The 18,250-nt window shown below is 34.1% G+C and overlaps 2 protein-coding genes across 2 annotated transcripts in view; one reads left to right on the top strand and one right to left on the bottom strand.

The window, feature by feature from the left end:
- Window positions 1-212: 212 nt before the first annotated feature.
- Window positions 213-18,250, top strand: part of LOC137616612 (anaphase-promoting complex subunit 15-like) — a 72,046-nt gene continuing 54,008 nt past the window's right edge. Inside the window, exon 1 of the mRNA XM_068346514.1 lies at window positions 213-506. The gene's annotated coding sequence lies outside the window, so the exon portion shown is untranslated. The remainder of the gene's footprint in view (window positions 507-18,250) is intronic.
- Window positions 2,137-18,250, bottom strand: part of LOC137615962 (uncharacterized) — a 25,888-nt gene continuing 9,774 nt past the window's right edge. The window contains 7 exon segments of the mRNA XM_068345645.1: window positions 2,137-4,813; window positions 7,490-7,654; window positions 8,908-9,061; window positions 11,205-11,353; window positions 12,107-14,033; window positions 14,036-16,055; window positions 17,846-17,988. Coding sequence (XP_068201746.1) covers window positions 4,747-4,813; window positions 7,490-7,654; window positions 8,908-9,061; window positions 11,205-11,353; window positions 12,107-14,033; window positions 14,036-16,055; window positions 17,846-17,988 — 4,625 coding nt within the window. The 3' untranslated portion in view covers window positions 2,137-4,746.

The following is an 18,250-nucleotide window of genomic DNA, read 5'->3' as shown; positions in this document are numbered from 1 at the left end:
AGTAGATATCGTGATTTAACTGGTTTTCACATCCATTTCATCCGCAATAACATCAACTAATTCGTCAACTTATAGTTAACCGAATTGGTTGATCTGTTTGTTTGCGATTGAAATGATCATCAAAATCGGTTAAATCACGTTATTTGATATAGGAAATCATATATTTCCTGTGCGGAATCACACCATGTAATACAATACAAAATTACCATTTTTTGTATGTATTCTGCTCAGACTTTCAGTTTCAATACAATTGTGTTTCCTTGTCGCATTTGATTTTTGCTGATATTTACCGTTTAATTGAGTGTGTTGTACACAAACGTGTGTGTCTGAAGTGAGTGCAATAAGGTTACCGAGGGAGCCTAACGTGGACCATATAGACACTCTAGCCCAACGTAGAGTATATAGACACTCTAGCCTAACATGAAGTATATAGACACTAGCCTAACGTAGTCCTGTGGTTACTGCATCGGAATATCACCTGCACTGGTTACTTCTGTTTCGTGAAGGTAAATATTTGCATGCAAATTACCCAAATGTAAATTATATATTTTAAATGACAGCCCAAGGTTATGCATTCGTTAGGATAGGATAATTTAGCAAATATTGATATTTAATGTAGGGTTGCCAAAAGTTTAAAGGTTGTTGTACAGTATTCAGTTGACAAATTTGGATTGTTGAATTTTGGCTGTTTTTTTTTTTTTTTTTTTTTTTAATTTATATTTTTTTTTTTTTTTATATTTTTTTTTTTTTTTTTTTGTACAAATCACTAGTTTTGCCTTCCTCGTTCTCTACCGCATATATCGGAAAATGGGGATGGTGCTTTTGGGAATAAAGGTTGTTATGGAGGAGGAAACCATAAAACGAGGTAATTGCATTAATAGTTATCTTCCATAGGTAGACTTCAGTGAAATACACTTAAAGAAAAGCAGCTGGAAATAACTTTTCTTGGCTGCTTTTAAGTAGAAAAACCCAAATACATTATATTTTAAAGATAGAAAATGTCACAATACCAATACCAGTGATATGCATCACATTAGGAAACCTAACCCAAGGGAATCTGGTTTAATTGTAGAACATGTAATATTAGTTAGGACAATGGAATTTGAGTAATTGAACAGGTCTTAGTAAATACACTATTTTGAGTCCAATATACTACTGGCAAAAACCTCCATTAGCTAGGTTAGAGATTTTATCTTAAGAACCTGTTTTGCTCCTATTGTTATCTTAGCACATACCATAGGAGTCTCCATCAACCTGATAGATTAGAAAAAGACTGATAGGTGGTGCTTCTGTTCTGTGTTACAAGTCCGAACGGAATAAAGGACCCAACATTTTATATTCTAAACCGCTTGGTTATATACTTTCATTACTGTTATACAAAATGTATTTGCAGCTTTTATTTTATTTATCATATTAATAATGAAAGGTTTTGGTATTAAAGTGTCTGTGATATGTTTAGTCCAATAAAGGGAAAGGGAAATTAAATCCTTGTTTAAACAGAGGTTGGAACGCAAAGCTACAACTCACCCCTTTGTTAAGTCTGTATAATTGCTGATTAACGTCGAAATACTAGTTCACGGGGCTAATGCGTATAGCGAAACATGTTTCGTTTCCCAATACATAGGATTGATGAGATCATTTTTAATCACAAGCAAAGCGAGCTACAGCAGAGCAAAAACCAACAAATCATTTGCGTAATTACAGTATGTAAGTAGGCATTCGTAATATGCTGAACACTGCTACAAAAGACCATAGAAAATATGATGGAAAAAAGCATGTTTTCTATGTATCTAGAAGTCCTTCCAATAAAAAGCTCCAGTGTTTTTTAAAGTATTTCATTACTATTATTCGGTTTTGATTACGGTAACTTTTTTATGATGATGACTGGTAGAAACAACAAGGTTTAAGAAAGGTAATTTGAATATCATGCAATGAGACTGTTACACTGTACATTTTCAGGTATATCGAATGTAGTTTATGACGATACCTAGCACAAAACCATAGCTTTTTAGTTATGGTATTCGACCCATCATAACTTAAATACCATGAATTTCTTCCAGAAATCATTATGAAAACATTTTAAGCACCACAAAATTCATGAAAAAAAAACAGTATTATTTTCTATAAACCGTTTATTGTACTGTTCTATAATTTTACCGAGAATCTTACGTTAGACACAATTGTATCTGACCAGGGGAAACTTGGCTTTCCTCAGAGTTTCAGACCCAATTTTAATATTGTATTAAATGCTGCAAGATACAAGAATAAGTTTTAACCAGGGTGGCTTGTGTAGGCATGTATGTACAGTATTGTGGAGCTGCAGCACACCCTAATTCCACATTATCGATAGAATTCAAAATAATGTCCCTTTTTTCTTTAATTCTTTCTTAATAATTGTACTGCACATTATATAATCCTTAAGCTTAATATCAGTAGCCATCTCCTATATTATGCAAAAAAAAATTACAAAAATCCTTGTGTAGAACTGTGCACTTCGCAGCTCACAAGATATGATGCCTGCTCCAACCTGAGCTTGCTCAGCATGTTGAAGGTGCACTACAGGGAGCTCCTCCTCCAGGTGAAGAGCATCTGTCTCAATTATGAGCAACACGCCCCTTTACTGAGTGGTCCCCCACCCCCCTGCCCCCATTTGACTCCCACAACCATGTGTTTGATTTGTCGATACCTTCCTCTAGCTTTTCTAAGATTCGATGACAGTGGGGTTAGGCGGCTGTTTACAGCTCCCGTCTCTTGGTGGCATATCCGTAAGACACTACACAACATTTGCCGTTTTTTAAGGCCAGTTCCTTTGTGATCTGTACCTGCTGTTCTGCTTAGGTGCCAGCACACAGCAACAGCCTAGCCTTCTTCGCCTCCTTACAACTGAATCCCTCCTCATGTAGGAGAGAGTAAGACTGCTCTTCAACCTCGTGCAGGGGGAAGGACGAGCAAGAGTCTTGCATTTTTTTTTCGCCCCCATCCACCAAGCATTAGCGAGGTGGGATTGTGAGCTCCTCCGCCTGACTAAGATCTGTGCACGATAACTGCTGCTCTCCATGCTCACAGTAGCAAGTTTGCGAGACCTTATTTGCCTTGCTGACCATTCCACCCGGTCGTCTTCGCCCCTTCTTAGGAATTACACCCATACAACAGAAGCACTCTTGTGGCGCCCCAATGTACTCCCTCGCCTTTACGAAAAACGCTCCATGGTTTGCTGACCTGGTGCAAGCAGTTTTGGAGGTGGTTTCCGGACCAACCCACATCCTCCAATGTTCCTACCACAGGGTGCGCTAACGATCCCTTTGGAAGTTTCGAAGTCCTCTGGGAGGAATAGTCCAGCTGACCCTGGGTGCAGAAGCACTGCTGTTAAGCAGATTCCTCTTCCAGTCACTCCTCACTCTCCTTCCCCTCAGCAGTACCTTAGTACGAAGGCCTTGAACACAAGCTGGGACCTTGAGTGGGAAAGGTTTGGCATTATTCCAATCAACCTATAGAAGAGGAAACAAGGTCACCCAGCGTCTACCCCTCACCCAGGTGACAGTCACCATCACCATCACCAAACCAGCAGAGGCTCGAGATCTCCATGAGACGTCTCGTTTACACCAGTAGAGTAGGGTTGCCACCTGCGGAGGTTTCAGTTCCTTCTCCCATACCTTCTCCCTTCCGGGGTCTGAAGTCTGTGCCCGCAGATAAGTTGATGACCTTGACCCTCCCCAGGCTCCTATGGATGAGAGCTTGGGATTAGAAAAACCATTGGACAACAGTTCTGAGCCTTCTGATTGAGTGCTGCCTGTATACGCCAGCCTGAAGATTTCTCTTATGGAGCAGAAAGACTCAGACCACGTCTTTTTCCAGGCCCTTTGTGTCAATAGGCGTAGGAGGAGATGATGATGATGAATTTTCTGAAATAACCTATTCATCGGATATTCAAATAAAAGAATCGGAAGGTTTTCTAAATAAAAACTTCTTTATTTTACAAGAGACACATGACATGATTCATATCTTACCTTTTATGAAATTGTGAAAATGTATGGTAAGATCATTATTTTAATTTGAGAATAATTTTCATCCAGAAATTTGCTCTCTTTAATCGAGAATGAGTTAATGTTAACAATCTGAAGCAAGCCAATGTTTCAACAAGCATTTTGCATCCTTTGATTAAGGATCAGGTAATTATATCGGTCTAAAATGATAATTCAATACCTTACCTAATAATAGCATGTGTCTCTTTATCGTCAAGGTTCAGTTAAGGCTGTTAAACCACACAGATAAATCAATATTAATTTTCAGGAAAGCTAATCTTTTAATGATTTGCTAAGGTTAAGATGATTTTAATAGTTATGAAAGATATGTTTATATTATCAATCATCTAAGATTCTTAATGTTACTAATCCCAATCATTAATTAGTGTCAAACTTCACTCTTGAATAGTCGTGTTTCTCGTATCGTATACATGTTGATATATAGGGTTGCCAAGGAACAGTAAGCTATAATGATAATACTCTACTCTGTGATATTGAGCACTGCAAAATAAAATGTTACACTGTTAGAATTAACTGCGCTATCTAGTACTACTAGATAGCTTAATCTATTATAAGCTTAATTCTCCTATTGTAGTTAAACATATCTGGAATCACCTTCTTCAAGTTAACATATCAATATCGAATGTCATCTTTTAATAGATGAGCACATTATGCAAAACCATCAAATGCCATGTCAAGCAAGTAATTTACCAAAGGGCACCGGTTAGGCAGGGGACCACCAAGAATCCATATCAGCAAGAGTACCAGGTTCTCCACCTACAGGCATGTCCCTGCAATAAAAATTTCAAGGATGAACACAATTTCATGATAGAACCATATGTCTATTTACATATGTGCATGATTAATCAAGGTTATATAAGGCTGCATTATCTATTATTGCTAGTATTATCATCATCATCATTATTGTGATTGATATTATTACCAAAATTAGTATTCTAGCATTAAGAATTAGTTTAAATTCCCATGCAAATAGAAATAATAAAAATGGAGACAAAAGAGATCTTAAAATAAAAAGAACAAAGTATATATATATATATATATATATATATATATATATATATATATATATATATATATATGTATGTATACATATATATATATATATCCATATATATATATATATATCTATATATATATATATATATATATATATATATATATATATATATATAGATATAGATATATATATATATATATATATATATATATATATATATATATATATATACATACAGTAATGCTTCCGTTTTCACGGGTGTTCTGCTCTAGGTACCCCAGCAATAGTTGAAATTCCTCAAAGTAAATACAGAAATATTAGGAAAATGTCCGCTTGCTTCCTTTGCTATAAGACATCTACTATAATGTATGCTTGTAAGGCATACAATGAACACAAATCTTTTATTATGATGACAAAATAAACCGATGTTTCTGTCCCTGAGAGAGAGGAGAGAAAGAGAGCTTTCAATTTCATCTTCAAAAGATGTAAGGAATTGTTCTATTTTTTATATTAGGCTAGTCCATAAACATTTTAGAGAAAGAAAGATGTAATATAAATTCTAATTTAAGAAAGAAATGCTCGTACTTGAGAAGAGAGAGAGAGAGAGAGACGTAATATAGATTAGAGAAATACATTCATTCATTCTTCTGTTGCCCCACGTAACGAGTGCCAATTGAACAATAAAGTGGATAATTCCAGATTTCGATATTTTAGGGTCCTGGAAAAGGGAAATATGCAAGTCACTCTTGCATGTCAAATACTGTGTAGAATGTCAATAAATGGAAATAATTATATTAGGCTAATTTCTGCTAGCAAAAGTAATGGACAATACTGATATCAAATATGTATCTTAGAGATGAAAATATAGTTATTTTGCAGAGATGATAGTTGAGAAAACAAGGAATGAAATTAAGTAATATCTGTGAAATGCAAGTAAATGATGTAGGAATTTGGAAATTTGTTACATGATAAAAGGAAGATGTATATTGATTGAGATAATTTCAGGTAATTATTCATAATATGGAGACAATTGATGTAATTCTAGATATAATTCTGTGATGGAATTCGATCAAACAGCCCTCTTAACGAGAGAATGCCTTGATGAAGTCACATGCTTCAACAGGGAATATCATTTCCATGTAGAAGCATTGTGACGGGCAATAGAGCTCTCGAACCTGGGGAATCTGCTCTCTCAGTTCGAATCTAACTTTACACAAAATGTCTGCAAGAGTGCTCTATACCTACAGCTTGGAAAAACTTTATTACTATACTAATTCACTAAAAGGGAGAAATTGGAATTTCATAGACTCTAATGATACAGTTCAAGCTTTCTACTTTAGATTATTTCAAATTCAAGCATCTGCAATTGCTTGCCTGTACCTGCTGAGTGGCTGTAGCAAAATACTTGTGAGGATGCTAAACCCTCACAAGTTCTTATCAATTTTCTTATGAACTCCTTAGTTCACTGAAGGCCGTAACTACACAAGATTACACTCAATTGCTTGATGTAAATAATCTATTCACCAATTTCTCCGATGCTAAACTCATCAACATTATGCAGAAAATGGCCATGGAATTAGATATAGCCCCTTGAATATTGCAGAATATGTACTTGAATTTTTACCCGTGGCATAATCACTGCTCTGAAAGGAAGATGTTCTCACAATTTTATAAAGTATCCTTTCCTAGGCCTCCTGAATCTTCCATAAAACCTTTGTTACATAGCATCAGTAATTGCTGGGAGCTCCATGATCTTGTTTCAGTTACCCTTAAAATCCCTCCTTGATATCACCACAGGTGAGGATAACTAATTTTCCCTTTCCGCAATGAGATCATACAAATAGAAGAGAGCTAGTTTCCAATGTCTATAAAATTCAAGCTATCCTATATTAGGATAAAGCTAAATGCTATGCGAGATTTCAGTGTGTACCAGAATTTTCATTTATTAATAGGTTTTTGACAGGCAGATCAGCTAAGTAAACAGTTAGTAAGTAAATAGAAACCAGACTACATTATACAACTTTTAATCACCTGCAAGTATTAAACTGATTAACCTTTGGCGTAATGGGTTTTGTTGGGTTACCTGAATGAAAAATTGTTCAAATTAATATGTATAAACTTGGATAAGGAAACTACGATACACAGATATAGTTAGTCATCAAACTTGAGTTTTCAATTCAGTCCTACTAAGAAAATATGACAGAAAGGGGTTAATAACTTTACAAGAAGTTATCATAAATAGGATTGAAAAAGCCTTCTTTCCAGAAGCGGATTTACCCATTTATATCTGTAAGACCTCCCAAAGGCAGGACTGAAATGGTATGAACGTCAAAAATATTTTGAGAGAGGAGAATTTGAATGACTAAATGATCAAAAGGAAACAAATGTGTTTGTTCGTTTCCTTGTTCTGGCAGTTGCAATAGGGAGACGGAGACAAAAATTAACTTACCATTCAATTTTGAGACCTGTGATTTCCTCTTTCAACTGAATCTGGAGTGAGCTTGGCAGAACAATTGAATCTTGAATTCTTAGAGACCTCATCTTTGAAATGAAGCTTCTGACATCTTGGTCGTGGGCAATTTTCAGTCGCGGGAAGAACACATACGCTAGTTCTCTGTTGAAAAGTAAAATGACTGTCAGTTTGATATGTTTAGTTGCACATGCAGTTGATTGGATAGAACAGTGATTCCCAACTTCCCTGCCACGACCCAATTGAGAGTAGCAAGGATTTTCTGAGGGTCGCCGTATGGTCTTCGAAAAGTAACAGTAATAGTTCACACCCGGTCAAATTTTGATTTTGAATAATGTACTTGATTTACTTCAGGAGGACAGTGATGGGTTTTTTCCTGAATGCATATTTTCAAAAGAAGGGTAAAAAGAAGAGATTTTTCCCATCTGTTTCCATAAAGTGTGGTAATTGATCTGAGCAGATAATGCCTTGAGGTAATTGTAAATCTCTCCCTAAGAAGTAATGTGCTCTAACAATGAATACAAAAATAAACTTAATCTTACAATTTTTTGTAGTCTCTCTTTCAATTTGGTCCCTGGTTATTCCCAAGGTATCTTACTTGATTCTTGCATAAGCCATTTTTTATCATATATGATTAATTATATTAACATTATGAATCACTCAAGTTTTTTAAAAAAAAACAATATAAAAAATATTACTAGCCACTAAAGAAAAGCTTAATTTTTATTGTGATATACAAGTATAAGTTCGTGTTTTTTCTAAAACTTGTTTACTTTTTCATTTCAAATTTGTTAGAATTAGTTATGTTAGACAATATAAACTTATAAAAATAGAATAACGTTAACAAATACAGTTGCAAGTATAACTGTAACATGAAATGGGTTGGATTTTTTACTACATTTGTGAATCCCTGGTTCAGGTTAATGCTGTATTTTGGGTTACAACTAAAATAATGTTGGGAAACACTTGGATAAAGGAATGGGATATGAGGATGAGGAAGAAAAGGTGAAGGATTATTATGAATAATTTACTTTCCATTACTTTGTTCCTATTTCTGTTCTTATGAATATTTCTACTTTTATTATTACAAAACAATTAACCCGTGTGATGGGGTTGTTAAGTATTTTTCAACAGATATGAGAGATGATTCAATTGATAACAGAGAAACAAAAGTAGAATTTGATGATAAGAAAACGTTAATAAAACCAAGAACAGTTAAAAACTTAACAAGGAGGCTCTGGCAGAGTTAATGATTAAAAAATAATCGGTAATATAATCTATACTCTGCGTCAGACAACTGAATTTGGCAAGTAAATCAACTAATAAACAACACAATAGGCAACATTTTCTAGGAACATAGTAAAGACCTGCCAAAAAAACTTCAAACTGACTGTTACCGTGTTGACGGCGTGAGCTTGTTGGTAATTTCGAAGGCTTTCAAAACGTTTTCCTCGGTGGACACGTCGGGTAGATACAGACTGGGCAGGTACTTCAGGTTACCAGGTAAGGGCCTGAGAACCGTCGTGTCCAAATTAAGGCTGACGCAAACACCTAGGAGAAGATACAGGATCGAAAGGGAGAGCAAGTCTGTTATAGAATGACGCAGGGGCTGTCTGTCTATTTCACTTTCAAAAATTGTTATTCATATATATGTATGTGTGTAGGTATATATATATAATATATATATATATATATATATATATATATATATATATATATATATATATATATATATATATATATATATGTATACACATATATATATATGTATATATATATATATATATATATATATATATATATATATATATATATATATATGTATACATATATATATATATATATATATATATATATATACATATATATATATATGTATACATATATATATATATATATATATATATATATATATATATATGTATATGTATGTATATATATATATATATATATACATATATGTGTGTATGTATATATACGTATGTGTATTTATATATGTATATATATGTATATATATATGTAATTTATATGTATATATATATATATATATATATATATATATATATATATATATATATATATATATATATATACTTATGAAGCTGGTCTAGCACAAGAGTAAATATTTTATTCATGAATTTTATTTTTGTATTTAAGAGATGTATAGCCAACTCGTAAGGTGAGTTCCACTCATGTATTTTCATTCAATTTAGTATATGTATATTTACGTTACTTTTAAGAATTAACTTTTTATTTCACATAGTTTTTTATGAAGTCTTATGTAATTTCGTTTAGGTATGCTGTATGATACACACGAAGTATGAGCACGAGGGATTATGTCATTTTTATGTTTCCACGTGGTTAGAAAGTGCATGAAGAGTCTCCGATTAGATTTACTCTTAAAACAAAAGTTACAAGAGGGAGGTGGGTGGAATTAGCTGAGTGAGAGTTGCCTTGCAAGCAAGGTTAGTACCCCTTCTTAAAATTACTCTGCTGGTGTGGTGGGCATCCCCCACCCCCCCACACACACTACGAGAATGATCTGCTAGAAAATTCTAGACACATTAAGTCAATATGATAAAAAATAGGACCATAGGAATGTATAGCAGCAGAAGAGATCCAGCTTATCCCTTAGAAAGAGCCAACGTCCGCTGCCCTCTCTCCTCTCAAGTGTGTGTCCTCTTAAACTTGATTAGCGATTACTACCCAACATATATTGTGTATAGTGTTGTTCAAACCTTGGTGAAATTATTGGGTGTTAATTCAAGTGTAGTATGTTAATGTAAGTGCATCTAAACATGAATTTTTGTAACTGGCCTTGTGAGATTTAAGTTACACAGAAGTGCATTAAATTTTTTGCTTAACCATTCTGTATTCTTGTGTGAACCAAAAGACGTTAAGTGTAACAGTTACCTATATGTAAATTTCATAATTGTATGTTCATTAGAGTATTAAAGTCTTAACTCCTTTCATAAATTACCAAAATTAAATATTTCCATGAATTAATTTCCAGTGAAACAAGTGATTGTATAATTTTTTCAAAGTGTCTTTCTTTTGTCTTAGTCTAAAGTTCAGTTCAGATTTAATATTTCGAGTGAAATTTTTTTGGTGTTAATTCTTCTGAATTATTGTTAACTTTTTATATAATATATTTATTTTTGTAAAGTGAGTATTATTTCGATCACTAATATTTTTTCTCAGTACTTTGCTTGCTATCGCTGACTAAGAACTGAAGTAAGAGGTTGGTTTTAGAATAGTTCACATAAGTAATCACCTAGTTTTGTTTCGAGTAACGTAAGAGACCTTTTGATATTCAGTGTTCATATATATTGCCATCTTGGAGTTGCATAATATTCTCAGAGCTCTGGTATTTTTCAAGTACTGTATAACAGATTTATGTAAAAATAAGCAGGTGAGTTTGGAGCTCGGGAGTTTATGTAATTCACCAGCCGTAATGATAATATATATGAATATATATATATATATATATATATATATATATATATAGATAGATAGATAGATATATATATATATATATATATATATATATATATATATATATATATATATATATATATATATATATATATATATATATATATATATATATATATATATATATATATATATATATATATATATATCTATCCTGATGAAATATATTGAGAGTGAGAGAGAGAAATAGAGCACTTACTTAAAGCCGTTAATTCATGGCCAGCACTGAGGTAGTCCCTGAGTTGAGTGTATGCAGTATCGTCAGGAATGCTCGCCCATAATCTCTTCAGAGTTGGGGGAAGCTGCAGCCCTCTACAAATCCTCCCCGCATACTTATCAACTTGGCACCTGTTAGGGATGGAAGCAGTTTGAAGGACCTGACTCTGATGATAAAAAAAAGGCATGTCAGAATGCCTTTCTTCCTTTAGATTTTGAATCAAGGATGAACTCTGGTGGTTTATGACTTAGGCAAAGGGATCATCGCCAGGTAGTTGGCCACTTATGCAAATGATTTGCTGCTACTCTTCTGTCTGTCTATAGGTCTATCGATGACCGGTTATTATAATACTTTGGATATATATATATATATATATATATATATATATATATATATATATATATATATATATATATATATATATGTGTGTGTGTGTGTGTGTGTGTGTGTGAATGTTTATGTGTGAGTGAATTTTGTTTTTGTGTACATCGATGGAGACAGTGAAAATTACTTTTGGAAATCCTACAGCAAATGGTAGCAGTTTATCTGAACAGAAAATGGTCACACAGTCACCAGGAGCTGTTGTGATCCTTCACTATTGTTAAAGTTGAAATACCCTTAAAGCTTACATCATATTCCTCTTAAAGAAAAAAAAATAACTTATTATATACAAACATCTAAAAAAATTGATGCCTCAGAAGATAAAGTACATTTATAAGAAAATCTATATAACTAATCTTACCATGCCTAGTTGTGACCATTAGAAAGGTATTCTAATTGCCTTTAGGTTAATAATTTTTGCATCTTCATATTACAGTAAACAGAACTGATGTCAAGTAACAGTAAGGCTATGATACTTTGAATTATATAAGGAAGTTCCTTACTCTGCGAAGAGGACGTTAAGAATGGTGTTAGATGCCGTTGATTTTGTAGGGTTCTTGAAATCGGGAAAAAGCTCTATGTTTACCCTGAATTTATTTCTTGCTAGTTGCTGAAGAACGTCGTCAATACCTGATGTCTTTCTACTTATGCGTACATGAACTGTCCCTTCATACGAGTTTTTATCAAGCTCTGGCAGGGACTCTAATGCCAATATGTACTCACTTGCGTTAGTACTATTGATCATCATCTCTCCCCTATCAACGTTTAGTTTTCTCAATTTATATTCTTGGTTATTGATCTCTGTCAAAAGGTTTTGTATGCTTAACAGACTAGCATTTACTTGTATATCAATTTCTACAGTCCTTTTATCTTTTGGTATATGTTTAAGCTGTGCCAGTAAATTCAAACAACCCTTTAAGTTTGCGTCTGTTATTAAGATGCTCTTTACACTTATTTCGTGGATACTGATAAGTCTGAACAAATCATCAGTGACTGTGCCACCGTAACTGATGGCAATATTGACACTTGGTTTTTCGTCATTTCTACATTGTGTAGACAAAGATCTTAGGATAAGGATGTACAAAGTTATGTTTGAATCATCTATTGTGATGTCTCTTATTCCGAAGCTTTTAATACTGAAATTTTTTTTTCTTATTTCTTTTACCAGCCTGCTAATGGCAGTTATGTCCTTGTCGATAACCAAGTTCATTTCAACATTACTTACTGTCTTGAAGGTCGTTGTCATGCCTTCTAACATTGCTGTGTAAGTATTGAAATTGTGTTCTGTCACCAGAAATTGCTTGACTATGAAATGATTAAGACTTATTAAGTCAAGTAAATCACTATTTCCTTTCAAGTCCCCAGAAATTTCAATATCTACGCAAGTGTTATTTACATTATCTAGGAGTGCTGGCATTTTCTTAAAGGTCTCGACATATTCGTTAAGGCTCGCGTCATTTATTTTAATATCCCTGACTTCAAATACACTGAATTGATAGTGGTTTTCCTTGATAAGATTCATTAGAGGAATGAGATTCCGCAAATCTTCATCAATACGTAAGACGATTTCCAGATTCCTTTTGTCTCTCAAAGAGTTGGTCAATATTTCCAGTTGGATCATATACTTTTCATAATTATTTTCATTTACCAAGAGTTCCTTCACTTTGAAATGATGACATGCGAGTAGTTCCAGAAGCTCATCCCCACCAGTTAGATCACCAGTAATTCCAATTTTAGCACTACAGTGATTAGCATCTGGTGACAACTCTGGAAGCAACTTTAGTGTTCTTACATACTCGACAACATTTGAATCAAGAACCTCAAGATTACATAACTTTATTTTCGTGACTTTAAAATTACGTTTTTTCACTTCACTTAGTAAGTCACTGATCTTATTCAAGTCTTCATCAGCAATGATATTAACTTCTATCTGATTTTCCTCTTTCAGGGATGATGACAGTTGCTTTAACATATCAGTGTACTCCTTGTGATTTTTTTCAGTTATAAGCAGCTTCCTAATTTTCATTTGAAAGGAATTAATTAGAGAGAATAAATCATGAGCTCCCACTAGCTCTCCCTTAATATTGATGTCTATCTTCACTGTGCTGGCGTCCTTGAGAGGTGTCTTCAAGGCTTTCAAGAGAGCAATGTAAGCAGATACTGATGAATCTGTTATTTGAACGTTTCCGATGAAAACTTTATTTTGTTTGCTAATGAAGGCAGCAGTCTGTTTATCACACTTGACGGAATTAAGTATTCTGATCCACGAATCTTGACTTGTCATGCCAGTCGACTGAAGAAGCTCTAAGGCTTCTAATTTCACATCCTCGTCAATTTGAGCCTTTTCAGAAGAAAACATACCAATCAAACAAAAGAGCATATTCTGAAATTTTCCTAATTCGTACTGAGAAGAACCATGAATTTCTTCCACAGATTTCGAATAACCTGTGTTATAAAACCTCCTCTTTTACTTGTTTGTCTATTTGTTATCTCATCTTTTACTGTCCTTATAATGGTATGACTCACTTTTGGTGAAACTTTTTTTTCAATGAGGCATTCGGTGACTGCTTCCATTATATCATCTATTTCATACAGATGATCATCACCAGTTATTTCTAGGAAAATGTACAATGCTGCGAAAAAATCTTGGAGTCCTTTATGGGGAAATGAGTATATTACTTCTTCACTGGGAACCCGTCTTAGGAATGCGCTAATCATCTCTTCAATGGGAACTTGTATTTTTAAGCAAACCTCCTTCAGTCTTTCATAGGCTTGCTGTGGTAGGTTAATATGATCATTCATTAATCCCGTGAGGGATTCCTTGCTTAAACTATACAAGAATAAGTCAACCTTTCTACTCAACAGAGATTCATCAGGTGGCGTACGTTCCTGCAGCCTTTTTTTCAGTTTGGTTTTATACAGTCTAAATATTTCATTATACAATTCAGGGGCAGTGTTAATTTTAAGAACATTCATGTGGTCAAAAGCCCATAGTATACTTAACAGAGAGAGGTTATATGGCAACCTCCATAAATCTGCTAGAATATGTTCTGTTCTTTTCAAGTATTCCAATAAGCCTTGTAAGTCTTGTGTATGCTGATATTGCTTAGTGATCTGAACATGATATCCAGTGATAAATTCATTCCTTCTATCCAGAGGAATTCCCATAAGCTGGATGTGCTTCAATTGGTTGTAACTCACTCTCTGCTTCAGGAAGTTTAACTTTTCAGGTCTTGTTGTGATCAACAATGTTATTCCAAAATTTATTCTAAAGTCAAGAATTTCCTTCAACAAATTGTCTGAAGACATATTTAGTTCATCTAGACCATCTAGTATGACCAAGACCCTCTGGGCAAGTACCACATTTTTCAGATCACCAGGCTTGAATATCTTGGATATCCTTGGCATAAGGTGGTATAGTAAATCCTCGAATGACTTTATGGCTGAGTTTCTGCATTCAGATTTTAGTAAAATGTCATATGTGTCTAGGTATTTCATGTTACTTTCCCTCTCTCTCCAATCATGTACAATCTTTTTTGTCAACGTAGTTTTGCCAACTCCAGCTTCCCCATCTATGACAATAATCTCATTTGTTTTACTTGAACTCTTATCGCACAAAACGTCCTCATAAGAGACAGCAGCCTCCTCTCCAGATGATAGCCCTTCTATAAGTTTCATCTCTGTAAAAACCTCACATAAAGGGAGTTTCAGCTCAAGTAAATGGTTTACAGTGCTTATTTCATTTTCGAAAGCCATGTCATATTGTTTGAGCATTTCCTTTACACCTTCGTCATTAACCAGTTCTGATTGAGCCTCGAAGAATAGTTCTTTCTTGTATTCCTCAAATGTCTTTGCTTCGAATTTGCCATTAAGGTATTTTGAGATTTCATGTTCTACATCATCAATTTCACGGTCAATTATTTGTTGTTCAAGACTGTATATCTGTCCACTAAATCTCAGAATCCTAGTCAAGACATCTTTAGTCTCCTGTGCCTCCTTAAAGAGCTCTTCGTTCGTGTAGGACAATTTATCACCATGAGCAAGATCATTCCTTTTATTTTTTGCTATGGTTATAAGAGATTCTATGCCTGCTATATCAATTTGTTGTGGTTTCCAGATTTCTTCATCTTTGGCCAGGCCATGACTCCCATAGCGAAGACACTTGAACAAAAGTGTAATATCAAATGTCTCTCCTTCGCAATCATTCTGGATTCTTTCCTTCTGGGGTGCAGAGAGATGCTTTTTAAAGTTCGGAATACCTTCAGCATTGTAGTAATCTAGCAATGACGAGTAGTTAGATCTACCAGGAGAACCCTTCTGAAACACAGAAAGGAAGACTTTAGTTGTCACCTTCCTATGAATACAACTTAGACGTGTAAGGTTCTTTTCTTCAGTGCCGTACACGTGTGATTCCATTGAGGATGCTATGATGGATAACTTGGGGTCCAGAATCTGAAAATAGAAAAAAAGAAGCTGCAGGATAACTGGATATTACGTTGCAAATGTTTAGATATAGAATTTTACCATAGGGGTGTAACTAAACCAAAAGTCAGATATTATGTTAATTCTAAGTACACACACACACACACACACACACACGTGGAAACATGCAACAGTAATACCAGTTGCTAAATCAGGAAAAAATTCCATCAACCCAAACAATTATAGACCGATTTTGACTAGTTGTGCTTGCAAATTACAGGAAAAATTGTAAATTATAAATTAAATTGGTGTTTATAGCATAACAACATTTCATCAAACACAATTTGGCTCCAATCAGAGCTATCTGCCTTGAATTTAGTTCCTCATTTGGAAAATTATATACGTAGAGGTTTTGAATGAAAGCAAATCCCAGTAGTAATTTTTTGACATTCAGCAGGCATACAATACTACCTCGATGCATTCAATACTAAAATCCTTACATGATTCTGGTTTTCAAGGGTACCTCCTTTGTTTTATTAGAAATTTTACTAGTGGAAGAACATTCCAAATTCGTATATAGAATGTTTATTCCAAAACTTACAACCTAGCCTGTGGTGTCCCCAGAGGTAGTGCTTCAAATGGCACTTGATGACATAGTTGCTCAAATGCCCCAAAAAGTGCAAAGCCCTTTACGTAGACGCTTTGCAATGTAATACTCGTCAAACAGTCTTCATCACCTACCGCGTATTTTAAACAAATTCATTAAAAAAATATAAGTTTGAACTGCATCTGTTGGTTTCAAACTTTCTGCAGGAAAAAAAACAAGCAGTAATGTTTTATAAGAATGTTAGATTGAAGAAAAACAAGAAATAAACCTCACATAAGGCAACACTCAAATTCAATTCGAAAATTAGGTAAAATATTTGGGACTAATATTCAATACACACCTCAATTAGAAACCTCATGTATCTTACATCAAATCCAAATGTAATAATGCTCTAAACCTAATGAAAAAGTTATCAACTTTATTGATAATCTATAAAGCATTAATGTTATCGAGACTAGATTATGGTAGCCCAATACATGGATCAGTTTGAAGCTACTTTAAAGTCTTCAGATTAATTACAGACTGGAAGCCTAAGACTTTGTAATGGAGTCTTTAGATCTTGTTGAATGAATGCCCCACTTTTTAGCACCTCAAGAAATAGACATCTGTTTGAAGCTCGAAGTGAGGATGGCAAGTTCATTCTTGCCAAGATTCTCGGGTAAGATGTGATATACACTGCTAGTGGTATTTTTATCTTTATTTCAGAAGCAGGTCTTCTGAAAGCTTTTTAAATTTTATAAAAACATCTTCCCTTTTATGGTTTTAAATGGAATGCCCTTTTATTCTTTATAACAAACGATATCAGCGTCAAAAACCTTCGAGGTCATGATGCCAGAAAACTCCAAATCAATCTGAGTGCTATGTGAAAGTGGGGAACCATCCTTGTCCCTACATCGAGATTTTTGCAACCATGTGCATTAAAGATCCTATCCCCCAATTCTCCAAACAAGAAGCTCTTCAACCATGCTGATACATTTATGAACAATTGTGAACCATCATTTCCAATAAGAGCAAATGGGCTATTACAATCTACGAACACCAGAATGAACATTATTCAACTATATCTTTCTCCTCCACCTTGGACGTTAAGGAAAGCAAAAATAAGCACTTATCTTTATAATTTGTTAAAGAAAAATAGCTATGCTCCTAGTCACTTTAAACAACATCCCTTGGAACATGTTCAAAGGAAAGTAATTCATTATGCTATTAATACTGATGGTTCTAATTCTTTAATGAGTGCTGGCTGCGTTGGACTGTCCCCAGACAAAATGAGTAACCTCTGATTACCCAGTGAAGCATCAGTATTTACATCTAAACTATCAGTCGCTATATTAGCAATGGATATTATCAAAATAACTGAAGATAAGGAGAAACATAAGTTTGTGATTTATACTGATCCAAGAAGTGTCATAGAACCTTAGATGGTTTCACTCATAAGAATCAATTGGTTTATAAAATTAAAGACCTCGTTGACATGTTCTATTTCGATGGGGTAAATATAGAAATAAGTAGGATTCCTGTCCATGTTGGGGTTTTGAGTAATGAAGAGGTGGATGGTGCATCCAAATTATCAATTGATTTGCCAAATCAAGCTTTTAAGCTACTTTTGAAAGATTAT

This window comes from Palaemon carinicauda, chromosome 22, assembly GCF_036898095.1.
Source record: "Palaemon carinicauda isolate YSFRI2023 chromosome 22, ASM3689809v2, whole genome shotgun sequence".
In the NCBI taxonomy this organism is placed as follows: domain Eukaryota; kingdom Metazoa; phylum Arthropoda; class Malacostraca; order Decapoda; family Palaemonidae; genus Palaemon; species Palaemon carinicauda.
This window is presented reverse-complemented; position numbering and strand designations above follow the sequence as displayed.